Genomic DNA, 21,424 nt, shown 5'->3' on the forward strand with positions numbered 1-21,424 from the left:
TTTTTGAAAAAAAATTATTTAAAGATCCAAAATATGTTAAACTTTTTTTAAACTATAAAGCGTACTTGATCATGTATACAAAATTTACTGCCACTGGGCTTGATCATTTACGAGAAAGTTCTTAATTCATAAAACGGTACCGATAATACAGTTTTTAAATCAAGAAACAAAAACATATTTAAAAAGAAACACTCTTTTCAGTTTAAAATTGTTGTTTTCGCTCCTCATAACATATAAATCAATATTCTGTGAGCCCAATAAAATAGAAAAAAAGCAAAAATCTTAAATTTCAAGTCAAAAGGTAGATACAGAACCTCTCTCACATAAGATCTAAAATCTTGAACTTTAAAAATTTAACTAAAATATAATGAGGGTGTAATAAATCTGGAGAACATAAATTCTTAAAACCATAGATTCTCAAGTGTTTAAATCAAGAAAACCAAAATAAAAAAGAATAAATAATAATAATAATATCATAGCTAAGCTACATTTCAATTCCATTAATTCTTTCATCGAAGTCTTTCCGAAAAACAATTGAAAGATCTGAAATGGAGGCGTTTCTATGAGTTCCAAATATTTAAATATTTTTCCGAACCTTACTCAATGGTAAAAAATTGAGTTAATAAAAAAATATATTAACACCTTTAGCACTAGATTTCAATTCCATTCTCAACGTATAAGACCTTCCATACCTCCTTAAAGGAATTTCAAAAAAAAAAAAAAATATTTCTGAAAGTCCTTTTGTAATACTTCTACTCCTTTTGTCTTTAATTGAAATAATCCACAAATTACTTCAATAGAGTGCTTTTGTTTAAAATTCATATTCATAATCTATTCCTTAGAAATTATTAAATGAAGCATAAAACCGATTTCAATATTAATCTTCTTGTGTAAACTCAACGCTTTAAACCCTTTAATTCATCCTCAAGTCCTTAGTATATAGTAGTTGCCATGAAAGATGAAACCTCTATACATTAGCCTCCTTGAACTTTCACTATTCTTATCCCCGCACATAATATAACAACAATGGATCAATTACACCATCTACTCTATAAAGATAGACCTATTTATAGTAATGCAGTAAAGGGATACACTGTTGCTGTTAAGGTAGAGAAGGAGAACGATGCGAAAAGCTTTCCCGAGAAACGATATGGTGGATGTCTTGAAAATCAAATGCAGCCACCCCTGAAGCCGAGTGAATATAAAAATGAAATTTACTCCCGTCATGCGGCGGTGCGGTGGTTGTGGAACTATTACAACACCAAAACGCCGACAGGTTGTTGAATTGAATCATTAGGAGAAATGGAAGTGGTGTTCGTCCAAAACGACATGACGACGACTATACGACAACGACGATGACGGTGACGTTGATATTTATCCCCTTTCCGATCCCTTCGCAAGATATATCTGTCTGATGTTCAGAAATACATTCGTGCCACTCATTGTGTGTGACATCATCAGTATATCCTTTTTATAAAAGGGTTTTTATTCTTTTTATTTAAAAATATTGGTAATTTAAGGGTAAGTTGTTCATTTATAAACAATTTATTGCCTGAAAAAACTTTGTGGGTCTACGCCACGCAATATAATTTTCAAAGAGAACTGCATATTTGGTATTGGTACTTTGTGTAAATTCCAAATTATTAATAGATATAAAGTAGAACAAGCTAAAGAAATTTTCCACTGGAAAAGTGTAGTAAGAGGTCCTAAATATAAAGCATTTTATATTTTAAACTTAACTCTATACTTAAATCTTATGAATCATCATAGACTTGAAAGTTTTCCTATTTTCATTCAAAAAAAAAAATTTGCAAGCAGTTTTCTATCTAAGACCCAACAACGCACTTACACCTAATACCAAGAAGAAGGTCCTAAACATCTTTCACAATATTTAAGAAATGAATTCGTATTAGTTAGCTAATATTGTGAATTAGACATTTATTTTCAACAAGTTACAAAACCTTATACCTATAAATTTTACGTCTTAGCCTTGGGAAATCTATTTTTTTTTGTCAGTTGGTAGTACCTATGATGTCGTAATGATATTTTGTTTAAGTATCAATAAATCTAGAGTAGAAGGTCCTAAGCATTTTTTTAAGTTTATTATTACTTTTTTGTCTGTGACTTAAAAATTTTACGTTTCAGTCCTCTGAAATTGAGACAAATTTATCAACTAGAAATGGGAAGTTTTAACGGAGGTCTTAAATATATCGTCGCTTTCAAGGCAAAGTGGCATAAGTCGGAATTTGCTAATTTTCAGGAGAGACATTTAAAGTTTTTTGAATCACTAAAAAATCATTTTCGTTGTCAATAAAAAACAAAACTCAAAAGAAGTTATATACACTGAAAAATTGCATTTTTTTTTTTGGTATGCGTTGTTATTCATACTCAAAAATAGTTTTGAGTTATGCCGTTTTTCGAAAAAATAGAATTATTTTTGAAATTGTCTTTTTCTGCCTCTAAGGAAAAAGTGCCGTTTTGCACGTTATTAAAAGACAAAAATAAAAATATAAAAATATTATTTTATGTTAATTCAATTTTATTTATTTAATAGGTACCTAGGTAACGAAAAAGATACAAAAAATGCGATTTTTCTAACTTATACGAAAAACATAAACAAAAACTTATTTAAATTCATCTTTTTAACTCAGTTACAGAACCGGACTTAAGAACAGTATAATTCGACAAAAAAAGCTAAAATGATGTAAAAATCTTACCGGGTTGCTCTTTTATTATGGGTCATTTTCTTAGTTGTTCCGTTTTCTTCGACAGCACAAAACCAATCCTATCTACGATAACGGCATAACTAAAGAAATGCCATTAATGTATACAAAATGAAAGGGATATTTGTGAAAATTAACAGGAGCACTTTTTCATAACGTGGGAAGTAGAAGAAGTAGAAAAGCGCTGATTACACAGAAAAATTGCGTTTTTTTTTACAGTTCTATGCTCTAAACTCAAAAATGGCAAATTTTGACTTATGCCACTTTGCCTTGAAAGCGACGATATTTAAACATTAACAGCAACTATTTTTAAGTCACTATCTTAAGCTTATGAATCTTACACTTTAATTTTTCCAATCGATTTAGAAAAAAAAAAATTAAAGAAACTCAGCGTTGTATGAGGTCCTAGGGATCTTTTATCTAGGACTCAATAGATCTACAGTTGGATATCGTAAGACTTATTTGTTTTTTTTTTTTTTCAAAACTATTCAGCTAAGACTTCAAAACTCTTCTTCTAAGTTTCAGTCAGCCATGATAACCATGAGGTCCTTACCATCTTCTACACCTTAGACCTTGGAATTTCAGTTTAAAATAAATTCCTCGGTGTCTTTCATTTTTGTTTTAAACTCTCCGACTAAGCCGTTAGTCAGTCTGTCGAAACCGAAAAATAAAAAAAATGGAAATCGGATAGGAGGTCCTAAACGTTTGTACCTATTCGACTTTTAAAAATATAATTTTCAATAATTTCTCTTAAAGCTTGGAATTTCATTCTTAGACCTCAGAATTCTCTGATATTTTAGGTAACTCAAATAGGAAAACTAAACGAAATTCAGCATAGTAGGAGGTCTCAGCTCAGGCATCTTTCAACTATGTATTCTCAGCAACAATATAATGCAAAATTTTCCCCTACACCTCCAACTTTATTTAGTAGCTCCTTCTAAGAGCAAGACCCTACGACCAGGCTAAGAACTTTTATGTTTTTTTATTGCAAATGCAAATTTCGAAAACTGATAGGGTGTCAGAGAGACGAAACTCTGAAATGCACACACGCTGAAGAAATGGTTTCGCACTTGACATAGGACGACTATAATACGACTATACAACTATACTATGTGCGAAAACGAGGACGAGGACGAATGAACAAACGACTGCATGCATGATGAATTGCAGTGTCATGCATCGTTATAGGGCAAATAATGTAATTAGGGTAGTAAATTCCTGTCGATCTGTCACTTAAACATCAAGAAATGGAATGGGAATAATTTTTAAACCTACCCACACACACACTCAAACAAAAGTCCTTCATTAACCAAACTGTTCTCTCTCTTCTCTTTCTCTTTTTGTCAAAAATTTAAATAGGGAACTGCGTAAAGGTGTCCGTTGTATACAAAGCTATACAAGAAGGTGCATGGATCTGCAGCAGAGGAATCAATTTAATAAATTATACCATGGCACTAATCAATTCATTCGGGATTTATGCAATAAAGGCGAATTCCAGGACGGTAAGCATTTTAAGCATTTTCAGCATTTTCCGAAGAAAATAAATTGTTATGGTGAGATGGTGTATGATGGTGAGGTTGAGGACTCATTAATATTCAACCATTTTAGTTCGTTCGTCTGGGTGATATGTGTTGTCCTCTTCCTCATCCTCGACTCATTTGCACTTCTTGCTGAACCTGAACTTTGAATTTATTGTTTCAATTTTTGTTTCATCCTTCTTTTTATGTTAAATCCTTGACAGAGTATCTTAAGCATGCACCATGCTCAGAAATGGCCAAGAAGGAATTTGAGGTGTGCTCTTCTAAATACAAAGAGACAATGGTCTTTATGAAGCCCAATAAGAATCAAGAAAATCATGAGAATATAACTCTCAATGAGAATATTAAAACGATATGCTGGTAAGTTGGTTGCTTGATTGGGTCTTTGGTCAAAAGACAACTTCTATAATAATAAAATTTTGCTTTGGGGAACTTGGGATTTTCATATTTTTGATCTTAAATTTTATTTCATCTTTGCAGTTCCATAAATGAACTTGTCGATTGCTCAGAGGATGCAGCAAGAAAAGTCTGTGGTAATGAAGCAGCAAAATTCACTAGAGAACTTGTAGACAAGTATGCGAATAGTTTGACAAAGGTAAGTTTTTGTTTCTTTGACAAAGAAAATAATTGTTTTTCCCAGTTTTATTGTTAATATCTTGAGAGTTGAAATTTATGGTATTATATAAATCAGATATTTATTTAAAATGTATAGGTGTTTGGTTGTGTGCTACAAGTAAATAGGATTTCATATTTAAAGGAATGCAAAATTATTGTTTATTTTTACATGAAAATTGCTTTAAAATTTTCCTTATAGATAGCACAGGATTATTTTTGTGTTTCTTTCGTTTTCATAAAACAGAGGGAAGTAAATGAGCATTTTAAGGTTTAATTTTTACTAAAGTTTTACTTTTTTAAAAAAAAACTTTAAAACGACGTAATTTTTAATATATCATTTTGTGGAGAAAATAAAACATCGTTGTATAAAATCCTTTCGGCCTCAAGTTCTCTTGTTATTCTCACTAGTTCATGCACAGGTCACACATTCAGAATTTTAAAAATATCAATTGAAAAACAATGCATTTGAAATAAAAAAAAAAATAATTATTGCAACTATTGCATTTGCATTAAAAAAAATATGTATTGCAACAGAAAAATATTTGCATAAAAAAAATATTTGTTGCGAATAAAAAAATTTAGCATTGAAAATAAAATTTTTACTAAAAACAAATATTTTGCTTAAAAAAAAATGTTGACTATTTGGCCTTACATTCGGTTCAATATAATAGTTGAATTAGTTTTATTTAAATGCCAAATAGTAAAAATTGTAAGAAATTCGATGAATATTAAAAATAATTATTTAAAGATCACATTTTGCATTGATTTTTTTTTTCAATGCAGAAAATTTTTTATTTTTTTTTTTGATGCAAAATATTTTAATTTGCAATAAAAATATATTTTCAATGCAAGTAGGGGAGAGTGGGGCTAAATGTAACAGGGGTAAGAATTAACAGCTAAAAAAAGCGATGTTCCTTTCAATATTAAGAAACGCGTAAAGGAGAAAAATGCTCAATTTTTGCATATCTACCGGCACATTTTCTTCAGATGAAGATTAGACGACAGGGTGAGAAGTTACACTAGTGGTGCCCAAAAAATGCATGTTTGTAACTTTTTTTTTTAATTTTATTTTTGGTCTACCTCTTTACCCGAAAAAGATAGAGTGCTAAGTGTTTTTTTGTTATATGCAACTGTGTTTTGGCTCAAATTGCGTGTATATGTTATGTCTATATCAGTTTCGCTTTTTTTTAAATTGATTTTATGTGCCAAATTTCATGCTGGGGCTAGTTGTAACATTTTTCCGGGGCAAGTTGTACCATGTAAAAACCTACCTAAACTGAAAAATTGTTTACCTAATATAATTAACAACCCTGAATATGAATGCTTGTAATTGAATTTGTATTTATTTTGAAATTGGAAACACATTTTTGAACCACCACTTGAATTCATAAAGCTTATAAAACAATTTATGAATTCGAATAACTTTTATTTAAGACTACTGTCAAATTTTCTCTGGAAATCTTGGATTTGCTCCACTTTTTACAAATTTGCACCAAAATTTCATGACTGAGGTTTGTTTTATTGTTATTAATTAAAAATAAATAAATATAAACAAATAAAGGTATTTTTCTCTTATTTTTAGTTCTTGGTACAACCTACCCCGGTATGTGTTACACTTTGCCCCGTATGTGGGGTAAGTTGAAACAACACGCTTTTTTTTTTGGAAGCTTTATTTTTCAACATTACCGTTATGTTTTGCTAAATTTTTATGATGGATCTTGGAGCTAAAACATGGGTCCTTAATTTAAAAAAGGTCTGGTTGACCCACTTTCAAATTTGTAGGAGAACCATCGATTTTAGAAAAAAGTGTTACATTTGGCCCCACTCTCCCCTATTTTTCAGTTGCAATAACATTTTTTCTTAATGCAATTTTTTTTTCAATAAATATTTTTTTCTAATGCAATTTTTTTTATGAAAATTTTTTTTATTGCAATAAATATTTTGTTTTTAATTTGTAATTAAAAACAAATGCATTAAAAAAAAATGATTATTTTACACCCCTGCACACATTGTGGCATTCAGTCTTAAAAATAAGAGCTAGCTCATGTTAATTTTGTGCGAAAAAATTAATTTTGTACGTCTTATAAGTAATTTAAGTTTCAAGTTTAAAAAGTTCACTTCGGGTTTGCTCAAGCCAATAGGTAATGGAAACAAAAAAAAAAACATTTTTTTTTCATGAAAATGTAATTTCTGGGACAAACCGTAATTTTTTAGCTATAGAACGATTTTTAAAATATTCAAGGTTTTGTTAAAAAAATCACTGTAATATGAAAAAAGTTTTATATGTAAAAAGTTTTAAAAAAAGGCTTATAAAGCTTTCTCTAACCAATAGGAAGTGCATTTTATTAAAAAGAAAAATATGTACACAGACAAAGGACCCCTAAATAATGAATTCCTATCATTTCAGCTCTATTGTGAAGAATACACACGACATCCGGGTGCATGTAGAGATGGAGAGCCTGGAGCTGGTCATCGACTCCAACCGCAATCATTGATAGGACTCATAATAGCAGTTGCAATAGCACTCACATATCACCACAGAAGATAGATTTTACCATGGTAAATCAGCAAACAAACAAAAAGTAGCAATGTTGACATTGCTGTGTTAATTCAGCCAGCCACTCAAAAACGCACCCCTTAAAATGAAATCACAATCCCCGATGACACTCGGTAAAGCAATTTCGAAACTTTAGTCAATTTCTTAGATAAGATTAAACAAACAAAAAAAAATTTAAAAACAAAAAACACCACAAAAAAAAAATAAATTGTTAGCATCATATCATGTTGAAGCGTCGTCAACGCCAAGTGTTGAGTTTATTTTTCTTTATTTACATAACTTTTTCAAATTGAGCGAATGTTTTTGACACGTTTTATTAGCAACACACGTCTTTGACTTATCACAGAGCAAATGAAAATTTCTGAAAATAAAAACAAACATAAAATTTAATTATTATAGCAATAGAAAACAAAAGAAAAAAATCGATTTATCAAATTTTGCTTCTCAAACAAAAATAAAAAATTAAAACAAAATTGAAAAATACGCTTCAAAATGGAATGAGAAAATGTTAAACATAATAAAAATAATAACTAAATGTAATTATGAAAAAAAAAATTGCAACAATGCAGCGTGTTGCTTATTGATAAATAGAGTATCGATTTAAAATTATTAGGAAAATGTGTCGGTGAACAGTTTATCGTTACTATTGTAATGCCATTAAATTAAGATATAATAAACATAAATAAATAATTAAGCACAAAATCCAAGCAGGTGACAAAAGTGGCAGTGAGACATTTTTTTTTGTTTTTTGTTCTTCCGTTTATTTTGGAGTTCCACAAGGTTCCATTTTAGGAACTCACATATCTTTTTGAAAAACCCAAAATAAATATATAAACTTCCACCACACTGCCACACGAACTGCCACCTGTCAAAACGTTGAGTAGTTCTAGAGGATTTAGTTTAATGAATAATAAAAAAATAAATTTGTTTTTAAGCAAAATATAAAGCATAAACAAAGGCGTACATATGATATAAATTGTATATTTATAATTAATTTTTGTAATACTTATTTCAAACCAGTACCTTAAGATATTATTATTTTTATTAAAATCAATTTAAAACCGCTTAGAATTAATTTCCAATCGAAACGGTTTCCTTAATCTTATATAAGTTAATTTTATAATTATTATTATTCCTTTTTTTTTATTGTTAAGTTGTATAAGAATTTTTGCACAAACACAAGAAAAAAAAAATTATAAATTTGTAAACATCATCAAAAAGACCAAAAATTACTTTAAAAAAATATTATTATATATAAACAAATTATATATATATATTATATACAAGGAAAACAACACATAATTATAAACAATGTAGATGAATTAATATTTTAAGATTTAAAACTTAAAAAAAAAAGTATTTTTTGAGAGGAAAAATTGATAGTGGTGATTTTTTGTTTTTCTTTATGAAAAATATGCTTCCTTTATTAAGTTTAAAAATTGATTTGGATATATTATACAAATAAGATTATTTATTTAATACGTAATGTAAAATATTTGTAAATTTGATCATTATTATTATTATTATTAGTGTATAATGATTTTTTTTTTTAATTTTATTTTTCTTTATCCGCATGTGTGTACCCGAATCGTTATTTTTTTTTGTTAAAAAATGAGAAAGAAGAAGATGAATAATGTTGAAGAATTTTTCAAAAAACAGTGAAATAAAATGAATATTAATGAATCGAAGCAATGTTGTTGTTTGATTTAAATGGATTTTTGCTCGTATTTGCAAGTTATGTATGTTGGCTGGTGAAAATTTCAGTTAATAAGAAGTTAGACAAAAAAAGTCAACAGGTTATGCGGTTAAAAGTAATATTTCATTATATTACCGTAAGTAGGAAACAGAGTTCAACAGATTAGATGGTTTGGATTACTAGAACTGTTGGAAATATAAAAACAACCTCAAATTTGTCTGCATAGTTAATAGTTAGAGTCTCTGTATAATAGCGATATTACTAATTAAAGTTAAGATAATGAATTAAATGTCATTTTGACATACATTAGGGTGTGTCAAAATGCTGAACTATGTAATCTTTAAATGTAATAGCTTTTAAAAGTTGCATTGCTTATCAAAATGAAATCCTACGTTTACCATTTTCATTTTAATTAATATCTTTGGCTCGCTCAAAATATAGGAAGAAATCGAAGAAATTTTGATTCTTAGAGGTTTTTGAAATACATATACATATGTATGTGTTTTTTTTAATTGCGCCGTTTGGATACAAAAAAAAAACATATTGAATATTTTTAGGCTTTCTCACGAAAGATAATTTCAAGAAAAAACTTTTAAGCTTACATTTGTTGGAATTAAACACTTAGTAAAGAAGCTGCGAAATAGTAAGCGAAAGAAAAAAAAATCATTTTTCCATATAAAACGGTTTTTTTTTTTAACAACTTCAACCAATTTGAGGGAGCCAAAGACGGACGATATTATTATTTTTTTAACATATCATTAAGCCTCAGACCCTTATAAAACTTTTGACCACTATTACATTGCAAAATTGGAGTACTTTTTTTCGGCCACACAAGAGTGACACACCCTAACATACATAACTATTCAGTATATGGAACGTGTACTGAGAGTGTTGATCAAATTAGAGTGAGCGTTGCTGTAGATAAGCCTTAGGAAACGCTAACATTATAGCGTTTGCTAGTGCGGAAGCCATCGATAAAACTTGGAATCAAGAATTTCATCGAAAGTTCTTCAAGTTGATTTCTGTGCGATTCCCCCTTTGAATTGAAATATTAATTTTAATCTCTAAAATCACTGTATGCAATTAATTTTTACTGGATCCTAGTCTTTAATTAACAGAATAAATACCAGTGTGAGCCCAGGGGCTATGTGAAGTTGGCACCCTCAAAAGCTATTTTTTTTTTCAAACCTGCCTAGTTTTATTGCCCAAGGTTATCTCAGGATAGCAAAAGATTTCTTGTCGCTAGCCCAACCTTAGTTCTAAAATTATAACGGAATTATTTTTTTTCACCTCAAAAATAACAAAAATAATTTTTTTTATTCAGTGTTAAAATTGTTGGTTTTGCACTGTGATTCGTTTGCCCAACGTTAGCCCAGGATAGCCTAATTTTTTTTTTTCTTCATTATAGAAGAATTAGATTTTATTCACCACACAAGAAAAGTACGTATACACCACAGTGACCTTTTTTAAATTTATAATTAAGAACAATTAAATCCACTGATGCTTGCATTGCGCCTCTAAAATTATTTATTTGTCTTAAAATGTTTACTTGATTGAATGTAGTCCATATAACATTCCTGTTATGCAGCTTAAGTTGTTATTTCACATTAAAAAATACATATTTTTTTCAAGTGTAAAAATCATTGATTTTTTGGTTTGCCATTATAAGCACCTAGAAAAGCTACATGCATAGTAAAATACATCCAAGGATTCTTAAAAAGTAACAATTAATAGAAAATGGTGAGAAGTGATTTCTTTTTCAGTATACGAAAAAAAAAAACTTTTTTTTTTAAATTACCAACTTCTTAAAAATCAAAATTTGTTTCTTCTGTGTAAAAATTGTCCTTTTTACATTTTTTCTCAATTAACCATGCTAATTACAACAAATTACATCACTTTTTTTCGTTAGCCCACATTTTGTGATACAGTTCATGGTTCCTTATGTTCTTTTCGTTCTAGAATGTTCGTTGATATGTTAAAAAAGTGTTATTAGAAAGTTAAGTTCAATATTTACTGCAAGTTTTTTTCGAAAAAATAATTTTTTTCGATACTTTAACAAAAAATTTCACTTTCAATAATATAATTTAAACAAAAATTAATTCATAAGCTAATTTTATTTAGAAGAAATGCTGCCACAAACGAAAAATAGTAATACAAAAGGGCTTAAAGTTTAAAATATAATAATTTTTCCCCACTGCACTCGAAGAAAGCTTAGTTTTTAAATTGAGAACCGGAAATTTTTTTTTATGCAAATCAATCGATTTTTTAAAAATTTATATCCATTTATTTTACTTTGCGATTGTACATCCACCAACAATATTACAAAATGCTATTGTTTACATACTCATTATAGTAGAATTGAAGAAAGGATTTCGGACTTGGGAGTAACAATTAGAAATCCTCCGCCTTGCCGTTCCGTTTGTCTGTCTAATTGTATGTTTTTAGGACTTTTTGTGACTTTTTTGGATTTTTGTTTGTTGTGTTTACGCGCTCACTGCTCACTCTTTATGTGATATTGCATTCGAAAGATGTTATACTGCTCTATTTTCTTTTTTAAGCTATTTAATATAAGGAAACAAAGAAGTAGGAACCTATCATACGAGCTTAACCCCGCAAATTTCATGTTTTTTACCAAAAAGTGCACCCATTAGTTCCTTGGCCAACCACAACCAAAAAAATCGAAATCCTAAGAAATTAATTCAATAGTTTATCGAGCACATCAGAATTTTAAGTTTAATTGAAAGCAAATGAGGCGTTCTTAGGTCTCCATACTCCATATTCTTTTATTTGTTAAAAGTTTTTTTTTACCCCACAGTCTATTAGATGACTAAAGATCAATGAATGATTCAAAACATCTTCCATTGAAAAACTCGTTACTCCATTTGAATATTCTAAAGTACCTAAATATTTTCTAAACTGCTTTAAAGACCACCAGAAATTAACAATAACATCAACAAACATTAAAATTTACGAATGACTAAATACGGCAATTTATTAAAGCAATTATAAAATCACATTTATCTTAGTTATTTTGTTATTTATAATTACCAAAAAATTCACAAAAATAAACCTCAAAAATTCATTTAGGTAGAACTATGCACACTACTTCTCTTTTATTTTATAATTTTTGAGTGTGTTGAAAATTTTGACTCTTGCCAATACATTTTCATGAAACTTGTCCCCCCCCCTTAAGTTAAACTATGAAAACTATTTGAGTCTTTAACGAAAATCTACGATCTAAACTAATCTCAATGGACAACTTGAACATACCGACCGACAACACCCAAAAGTAGTAAAACCTAATATATTCCCGGTTATGACTCCATCATATCCGGAAATATCTGACTTTCCTAGATCCTGATGATGGTCTCTCCTTGCGCGATGTAGGTACAAGCCTTGTATACCTAGATACACGTCGTTGTCGTCGTGTCGGATGAAAGCCTCATTTAGAAGTCCCATTATGTCGCCAATACTCATTTGCACCAGAACCAACCACCAAGTGGAATAGGCTTCACTGTTGTTAGGTACTCATAGAATCATAGTATACCTACAACAGTTTCAACATCATGGAAGTGTATGTCCCGGGTAATTCCCTGGCAATTTAGCTCCTCTCGCAATCTCATAATGACTTTTGCCATCCTTCCCCAGGGAAGGCACAATCAGAAAGCGCGATGGCATAGTTGCTCCTTGCAAATAGCTATGGTCATTTACTCTGTTCATCGTCGTTTAATTAATGTCTGCGCGTCTGATTTGATTACCCTTATTAGGTACTAAGCTGAGAATTAGGAAATTGCTTCTGCTTTTACTATGCTATGCTACCTACATCAGACAGGTGGTATAGATGCAACCATGCGACCAAAACGGTGACATGACCTCTCGCCGGTCATTTGAATATCAGATACTAGCAATCAATGGCATACCGCCAATTCAATATCTACATTTCAATTCAATTTAATCAGTGAAATTGGGGAAAACTTAATTGAAATTGTACAATATTAAACGTTGTGCCACGCCCATCTATTTCTATATGTACACCTCCATCACCACCTCTCGGCTATACCTAGTCGCTGGCGCTATCGCTGGTGCTGAGGCTGACTGACTGCGAGAACAAAGACTTTGTTCAATGTCACAAAACAAATAAATCAACACCGGGTGTGTTTTGTTTCTGACAATATTTGCATGCCAGAGACAGTCACGTTCAATATGATCCCAATGGATGGAGAAAATACAGGCTGCGAGCATCAGCCACCAGACAGTGGTGGAATACGGTTCAATACAGCGCCGTATAATAGCTGCTGGACCGTATTTAAGCTTAACAAGGTATAAACATTGCTAAATATTGGTTGGAAATAAGTCAATTTTGAAACTCAATTTGGAGTCAAAATGCCTAATTGTGTTTTATTTTAGTCAAGTACTCCAGACAGACAACTTTTGAATCATTCAACAAACATGATTGTATGCGATAGTGCAGAATCAGATTCAATTTCCTGATTGAATTATAAATTTAACAGGTTGTTCATTCATTCAAACAAAAAAAGTGAAAGTCAATGTGGAATTGGTTTTATTAGAAAACCATTTTTTTGTTAGCCAATATAAAGTCTATTATACTGTATGAAAACGTTATAAGGAAGAAAAGTGGGAGGTGGAACCCGTGACATTCCATCAACAATAACACTGTGTTCGAAAATGGAACTTTTTTTTCCGACAGAGGGCTCTCATATCTACTAAAGATAATTCGAGTATGCTGAACACAATGGCGTTCTTAGTTTTTCTGGATTAGGTCAAATAAGAAAGATTTTTGCGTTTGAAATTTTGTTTGCACATGCCAAAACTGAGGGTATAAAACACCATATATTTTCCAATTTTTGATTTTTTATCGATGAAAAATGATGGAAAATCTATTTTTTTCCAAGTATTATTCATACAAGAAGTTATTTGAAAAAAAATCTGTCGAATGACATTTTAAATCATTATTTTATGTCAAAAAAACGTCGATTTTTCTTCAATTTTTCTAATATTTTTCGTATTACTTAAATTAAAATGCAGCGATTTGATCTTGTATTTCAGGATAGAATATGGCTTTGTTTACAAATACGAATAGGCAGTGCCTACCTATCTACAATATTGGTTAAGCTTAAGAGTGAAAAAGTAGCAGTAAAACACTGTTTTTTTTAAATTTTTTAGTTTATAAAATAAAAAATTACAAAAAGTTTAAATGCAATACATATGTAGGGAAAGTGGGGGCAAAATCGTTTTCTTACTATGTTGTATGAAAAAAAAAATAATAATAAAACTGGCAAACCTTGCAATATGAAAAAGTGGCTTTTGGTATGATCGACCATGTCTGAAAGTATGAGCATGTTTGGTTGAAACGCCGAAACTCTTGTGATTTTTCAACAAATCGTTACCGTTTATGTTAAAAGTAAGTTGCACTTTTAACCGTGAGATAGTTAAAGTTTTTAACTTATTCTTTATAATGAAAGTTGATTATTCAAGAGTACTTTCTTGTGAAAGAATGAATTTTAAAGGTTTGAACCTTAAGTAAAAAACATATTCTAGAATATCAGGTAAGATCGGAAGGGGGCAAAACGAACATGGGCTCAAGTAGCATAAAAACCCTCTTAAGAGAAACCCTCTTAAGAGAAAACCCGCTTATCTGAAACACTTTTCTGATCTTTAAATATTTTCTTCAGTTAAACGGGGTTCGTTTAAGTGAAAAACCCCCGTAAGTTAAAGATGGACTGTGACAATCACAATTATGTGTTGTGTATGTGAGCTCATATAATGCAGATGGAAGTAATAGTAAATATGTTTTAATTTTAAAACAAATTGAAAAAAAATGATTTTTTGAACTTAAAAAAAATTAAATAAAAATATTGATATCATGCCTGATTTTTTAATTAAATATCTACATCTACATATGTATAATAATTCCAGAGTACTAACACATAAAAGGTGTGTACAAAAAAAATGTTGAGTTTTCGCATATATTTGTACCTTTATAGTTAAAAAATGTAAGAAAAAGTTAAAGAAAAGTCGACGTTTTTTGCCATAAAATAATGATTTTTTCAAATAACTTCTTTTACGAATAATACTTCCAAAAAAAATAAATTTCGCATAATTTTTCATCGATAAAAAATCAAAAATTGGAAAATATATGGTGTTTTATACCCTCAGTTTTGGCATGTGCAAACAAAATTTCAAACGCAAAAATCTTTCTTATTTGACCTAATCCAGAAAAACTAAGAACACCATTGTGTTCAGCATACTCGAATTATCTTTAGTAGACATAAGAGCCCTCTGTCGGTTTTTTGAACTATCACAGTGTAATTATTCCGCAAGCTCATAATATCGCTATATACAAAAATATTCATTTATCTCGTAGGTTTTATTTTGCAAATTTTCATTTGGTTATTTATTTGACTCTCAAACTTGTCATTTCACAAAATTTGCTTTGTGTTTCTTCAGATCCCAAAACGATATACCTACAAAGTGATTCAGGAGGAATGTGCCAAAAAGTTAGATTGTGTAAGTTGGGTCTAGACAAGAAAAAATTGTATATAAGGGGGGGGGGGGGAGTCTTTTCCCCTCGTTTATCGGGGGGCAGTTTAAAAAAAAATTGACTTATTTTTATGAATTAAATATTTTTTAGCTGTCCCTTCCCGCTAAACAAGGCTTAATAGACCCCCTCCTTTTACTTTACTTTACTTTACTCTAAAGACAGAAATAAAATATCATCATACCTAAATTAAGCGCAGCTACAAAGGCTAGTATTTTATCTAAAAATCAAGCTATTAATGTTCTAATTAACGTAGCAAATACTAAAAAAATAGTAAAAGCTAGTTATTCTAGGTGAAATTTTGTACAATTTAATAAATCTGAGGTTGAGTTTTTGCGAAAATGTGCATTTTTCAGAGGCTTCCCGACTTCGTGTTTTCCATTGACTACAAAAAAAAAGGGAATCATACATAATATGATCCGAGAGACTATCGATTTCCGTGAAAAACGTGAAAAATAAATTCAGAAGACCATAACGCTTGAACCCTGAACTGCACTCAGTGATCTGAAAGAGAATTCCAAAAACGCTCCACTCTAACGTACATACAAACAAATGTAATGCCCTTACCTACTTAAATAAGACCTAATATGCATACAAATAAGGAAATGTGCACAAAGAAATTAATTCAATTTTGAGAAAAAAAGATTTTGTGACAGTATCAATTAAGAAATCAAGAATTTTTCCCCCATATAAACGACAAGAGAAAGTAATGAGAATTTGAGAAGGCTACCTAAAGCTTTTATTATACATATTATGAGGGTCTAACAATTTAGAACACAATTCCTATTTTTTTTTTTGCAAGAATTTTTGTTTTTAAAGATTTCGTATAGGTATTTTTGAATTTTTTGACTCCCTATTTGTGTAAGGCAATTGACCCTTATATGTTTATTTAATTATATAATGAGGTTTATTATAATCTATTAATTCATAGTGCTCAACATTCACCACCGCAGTCCGCAGAAAATAACCAATGTTTTCTAAATCTATGGAATCATGTGTTAATTTCCTCGTTTGGATAGTCAATCGTCATGTTATAAATGTTTTATGTTCTTGTCCATCCAAAATAATAAAATAGGTAGGCCAAAAACATAACCAGTAGGTATCTCTAATATAACCTATTTCAAAATTTCTGACTTTTCATTTTCAGCAACTGGACGGATTTCAAAGAATTTTTCAATAACTTAGCTTTTTGAAAAAGAGGTATTCTTAGTGGAAATCAAAAATAAAATTTTTGTATAACAAATTTTTTCAATTAAAAAAAGTTTTTTTATTAAAAAAATATTTATATATTTTGAAAATAATTATTAAATAAATATGTTATTTTAATTTTTATTTTTTTTGACATCATTAAAAATGAAAAAATATTAAAAATGGCTGTAGCTAGCGGTTTAGTTTTTTTTTTCTGACAATTCGTTTTCGAGAAATCAATTCAAATTTTTTTTTATTATTATTTTTTTCTTGGAAAATCTTTCCTTTCATTTTTTTTACATTTATTTTTTTTTCTTTAATTTTTTCATTGAATAGCATGTATGTAGCTATGTATTTAGTTGTCATATTCTGATTCCTGTATTCAAACTGGTCAGGTACAGCTAAAAAAAGACAACAAAATTATATAAAATGCACGACTGCATCGCACGGACTTTTTCATTACATTAAAACTTTTTATGAAAAAAATTGGGGAAAATTATAATTGTATTTTTTAAAGCATTTTTCATGTTGTAAAAAAATACATAAAATCTGTTTTATAATTAATGAGACACCGTTTTTGACTTTGATCAATAAACAAAGTATTTAATATGTATGTATTTAGAAAAAAAATTTCGAAAATAGTTAAAGCCGTTTTAAAAAATAATTTTTGTACCTATATAAATATTTTCTAACATTTTTTTTTTAAAAAAAAAAAGTTGGTGTGCCATTTTGAAGAAATAAATAAATAACACTTAAAAACAAAATTTCGAAATATTTTACTAAGCCGTTTTCAAAAAATTGATTATTAAAAAAAATTTGAAATATTTTTAAAAAATCCAATAATTTGTTTTTTTTTTTTTTTTTGAAAACTTTCTTAAACCTTAAATTACCTTATTGTATATTTTTTTTGTTAAAATCGGGTTATCTTTTTCGAGATATTCAGAAAATAAAACAAAAAACGGTTCTATGGCAGGTACCGTTAACAACAGTTCAAAAAAAAAAATATTTTTTTTATTTCAAAAGTTGGGTCTTATTTGTTACATTACACACAAAATTTTTTATCAAAATCGTTAAAGCTCTTTTTGAAAAAAATTAATTTTTATATTTCCATTATATGGCAGATACCGTTAGTTTTGTTCCTAAAAAACAAATTTCAATGTCTGCTCTAGGGATTCACCCAAAACTGCTAACTTCCAAGTTTGAAGAAAATCGCTTTACTATTTACTATTTTTTGGCATTCTCCATCATCGCAATGTCATGACTGATTGTTATCTCGAGTTCGATTTTTTTATGAATCCTAAACTTGCCTCAACGCTTGGCAACACCGGAGGGTATGCGGTAGCGGTACGGGTAGCGGTAACGATATTTTTATTTAAAAAGTCCCACATCTGAACGTTGATATGTCAGTTTGGAATTTTTTTCATACAAGTACACCCGTACCGCTACCGCATAATCCTTCGGTGTGGTCTAGCCTTTATAGTAGGTACTTATATCGCAACTAAAAAACCATATCTCCAAAAATGTATTGCTAGCTAGACTAATAAATACTTACACAAAGAGCCTTTGCATAAATGTTGATTCTTCCGCTACTGTTGTCACAGCTTAAGCTCCAAAACTAGCCATATCGGCGAGGCATGAGGGCCGTGTATTATTTTTTTTTTTATAAAATTAATTTTTTGTATAAACCCCATGCCATCATTTCTATTCTCTTTATTTGTTGCAAAGAAACAAAACAAAAAAAAAAACATTTTTATTAATATTAAAATTAATTGAAATTGAAAATAATTATTTACATCGGTAAATTTCGTAATCCCATCACACAAATTAATTCGCAACACACGCGTCGGTGACACAGACCAGCGCATCGTTTGTAAAGCTACACATTGCAGCTCAAAAATGCTACACAAAAAAAATAATAACAAAATAATATAAAACGTAATAATTTCATCTATTTTGGTTGTCCGAACATAATCGCTAAACAAATCACTAATAAATTATTCGCATCGAAATACCACATAATATTTCGTTTCGGTTTGGGTCATTTCCCATTCAGAGAAGTAGGTAGGTAGAATAGCTGAAGCTCCTAGGTCAAATATATAAGCTATTTTTTTTTTTTTTCAATAAAATGCAAAGCACATCCCTCCTTAACTCTTGTCCACTCCGCACTAACCTCACACAGGACACTGGAGGGAGATTATTGGTTAAAAATTGATCGGATTCCGTACGAAAAATTGTCCCCGCTTTCCACATACACCAACTGCTGTGCCTATCTGTGGTGCAAAATATTCCCATTTAATCTCAATTTAAAACAAAAATGAATATAATTTCGTTCGTCGTTGGGCTTGTTGCATAGAGCGTTGAAGTTAAAATAACGCACCGTTGGGTGAGAACAATGTCTGATGTAGTTGGTGTGAAAGTGTAGACCTAAAATATTGTGTAAAATAGTGTTGGCTCCCTGACTACAAGCCAATAATCAGTATTGCCACAAATGGTTATAGTTTTTCACGGCTTTTCGAAAATTTCCAACTTAAAATTCTAAAATCAGTCTAAAAAGTGGCATAAAAAAAATTGTTTTAGAACCTTTAAGCATGGAATATAAGAGGATAAATATTATTCTGGAAGGGTTGCAATGTTCTTATAAAAAAAAATTAAGAAATTTGATTTATCACCTAACTAGTCCTAAAAACTTCACGAAGGAAATACTCCATTATTCTATCCTATTTTTAATTTTTGGCAAATTACCGAAGAATAATAAAATATTTTCTGATCCCTTGGCAACACTGGTGCCTAAACAGAGATGTTAATGAGAATTTTTGTTGAAAATCATCAGGTTTTAAACGATTCCGTCGTAATTATTACACCCATGAGAGGACACTACGTACAGAAAGGGAACATAACGTTCAGAAAAAAAAAAAAAAATCATTAAAAAAATTATTCTAGTTTATCTTTAATTCATGGAAAAACAATGAAAATTTAAACCAATTATTTTACCGAACCAAAGCTTATCATTAAGTCTGGCTGAATGTAAATTAGGTTTTGTTAATAAGCACTCACTTCGTGTGAACATGAACGTTAGTTCTATAGCTCTATATAGGTAGGAACCTATATTTTTAACATATTAAAGTTTTACATTGTTTATGTAGTGCATAACATTTTGGTTAGTTGCGGCTAAACTTTAACACCATGACAAATATTTAAACATTGATGTATTCGATGAGGGAAGTTCAAAATGAAACTGGAAAAAGTTAAACTTTCAAGCCAAATTAATATTTTAGAATTATTAATGAAACTTACGCAAAAAATTTTAACAAATTAATTTTAAAAATTCGTTATTTTTTTCAAAATCGATAATTTATGATTGAGTGGACTATATTGGATACGTAATGGGAGTACGATACTAAATTAAAAATATCTTGTAGAAAGAAAGAACATACATCCACCTTTATAAGAACTTACTAGAATTTTAAATCATACAATAATTCTAATTGTGCCTCAAAAACAATTTTATTTTCCAGAAAAAATCTTCTGAAATTGGAAGAAAAAGACCACTTCAGCAAATTAGGTGCTAAGTATCTAAGTACCTAAAGCTTTCACGCAGACAACTTAGGTCCATTTTCTTCACTCGGAGTTGAACAAAACTTGAGAATTTTTATATTAAAAATTCTCAAGTTATGTTCAACTCCGAGTGAAGAAAATGGACCTTAGTGTTGTCAAATCTGCTTCTTGAATGAAACTAATTAAACAAAACCCAACTTACAAATTCCTAACAAAAAACATCGGATTCCGTTTGCATGAAGTGCTGCTTCATAATTTTTGCATGTTTACCTATTATTTTTATTTGTTTTTGTATTTCTCTTGTCTCTTGTAAGAATTAAGAATCGTGAATATAATTTAGATTTACGAATATTAACAAATTGTTCACTGTGGTGTATACTTACTTTTTTTTATAAATATATAAACTAGCCGACCCAGCCCTCGAAATTCGAGTGCCAATTTCTTTATTTTTTTTTATTTGCAACAATTTTGAACACAATGATACCAAAATAGTTTCTTTATTTTTTATAGTATTTGTTGTTGTTTTCTATATAATAATATATATACTTTTTGATATATTTTAAACCTAATTTAGATATTGTTGAACTATGTTTTAACTACGCTCAACTACGTAAAAAAAGTATTGAAAAAAAAAATGCAAAGTGTAATCGCCTTAAGGGCATTGTGTTTGTACCATGCATTTCAATTCAATTCAACCTGCTTCATGTTCCATTCGTTCAAATTCCATCCGTCAATCATTCAACCTCCACCAACTTCACTCAAATTTGTCATTCACACTTCATTATTTTTTTCATTTAGCTTGTAGTTTATTGTCGAATTCCTTTCAATTTTTAGAATCGACTAAAAAAAACGAATTTTTTGTGTTAAAAGGGAACATGAAAACAAGCCGAGTTCTTTTTGCGACTGTCTGTGTGTCCTTTGACAACAATTTTTACACGTACGTCAATCTGAAATCAAAACAACTTCTGCAAAATAAAACCAGAGATTCCTTTT

At 29.6% G+C, this 21,424-nt stretch overlaps 1 protein-coding gene across 4 annotated transcripts in view; it reads left to right on the plus strand.

Moving 5' to 3' along the window:
• The window catches only part of LOC129917684 (uncharacterized), an 82,488-nt gene extending 74,950 nt beyond the window's left edge, over positions 1-7,538 (plus strand). For all 4 annotated transcript variants that reach the window (XM_055997732.1, XM_055997730.1, XM_055997731.1 and 1 more), the window contains exons 4-7: positions 4,083-4,225; positions 4,465-4,621; positions 4,742-4,856; positions 7,284-7,538. In XM_055997732.1, the coding sequence (XP_055853707.1) occupies positions 4,083-4,225; positions 4,465-4,621; positions 4,742-4,856; positions 7,284-7,424 (556 nt within the window). In that variant the 3' untranslated portion in view covers positions 7,425-7,538. The remainder of the gene's footprint in view (positions 1-4,082; positions 4,226-4,464; positions 4,622-4,741; positions 4,857-7,283) is intronic.
• The last annotated feature ends 13,886 nt before the right edge of the window (positions 7,539-21,424 follow it).

The sequence above is a fragment of the Episyrphus balteatus genome, chromosome 4 (assembly GCF_945859705.1).
Source record: "Episyrphus balteatus chromosome 4, idEpiBalt1.1, whole genome shotgun sequence".
Lineage (NCBI taxonomy): Eukaryota > Metazoa > Arthropoda > Insecta > Diptera > Syrphidae > Episyrphus > Episyrphus balteatus.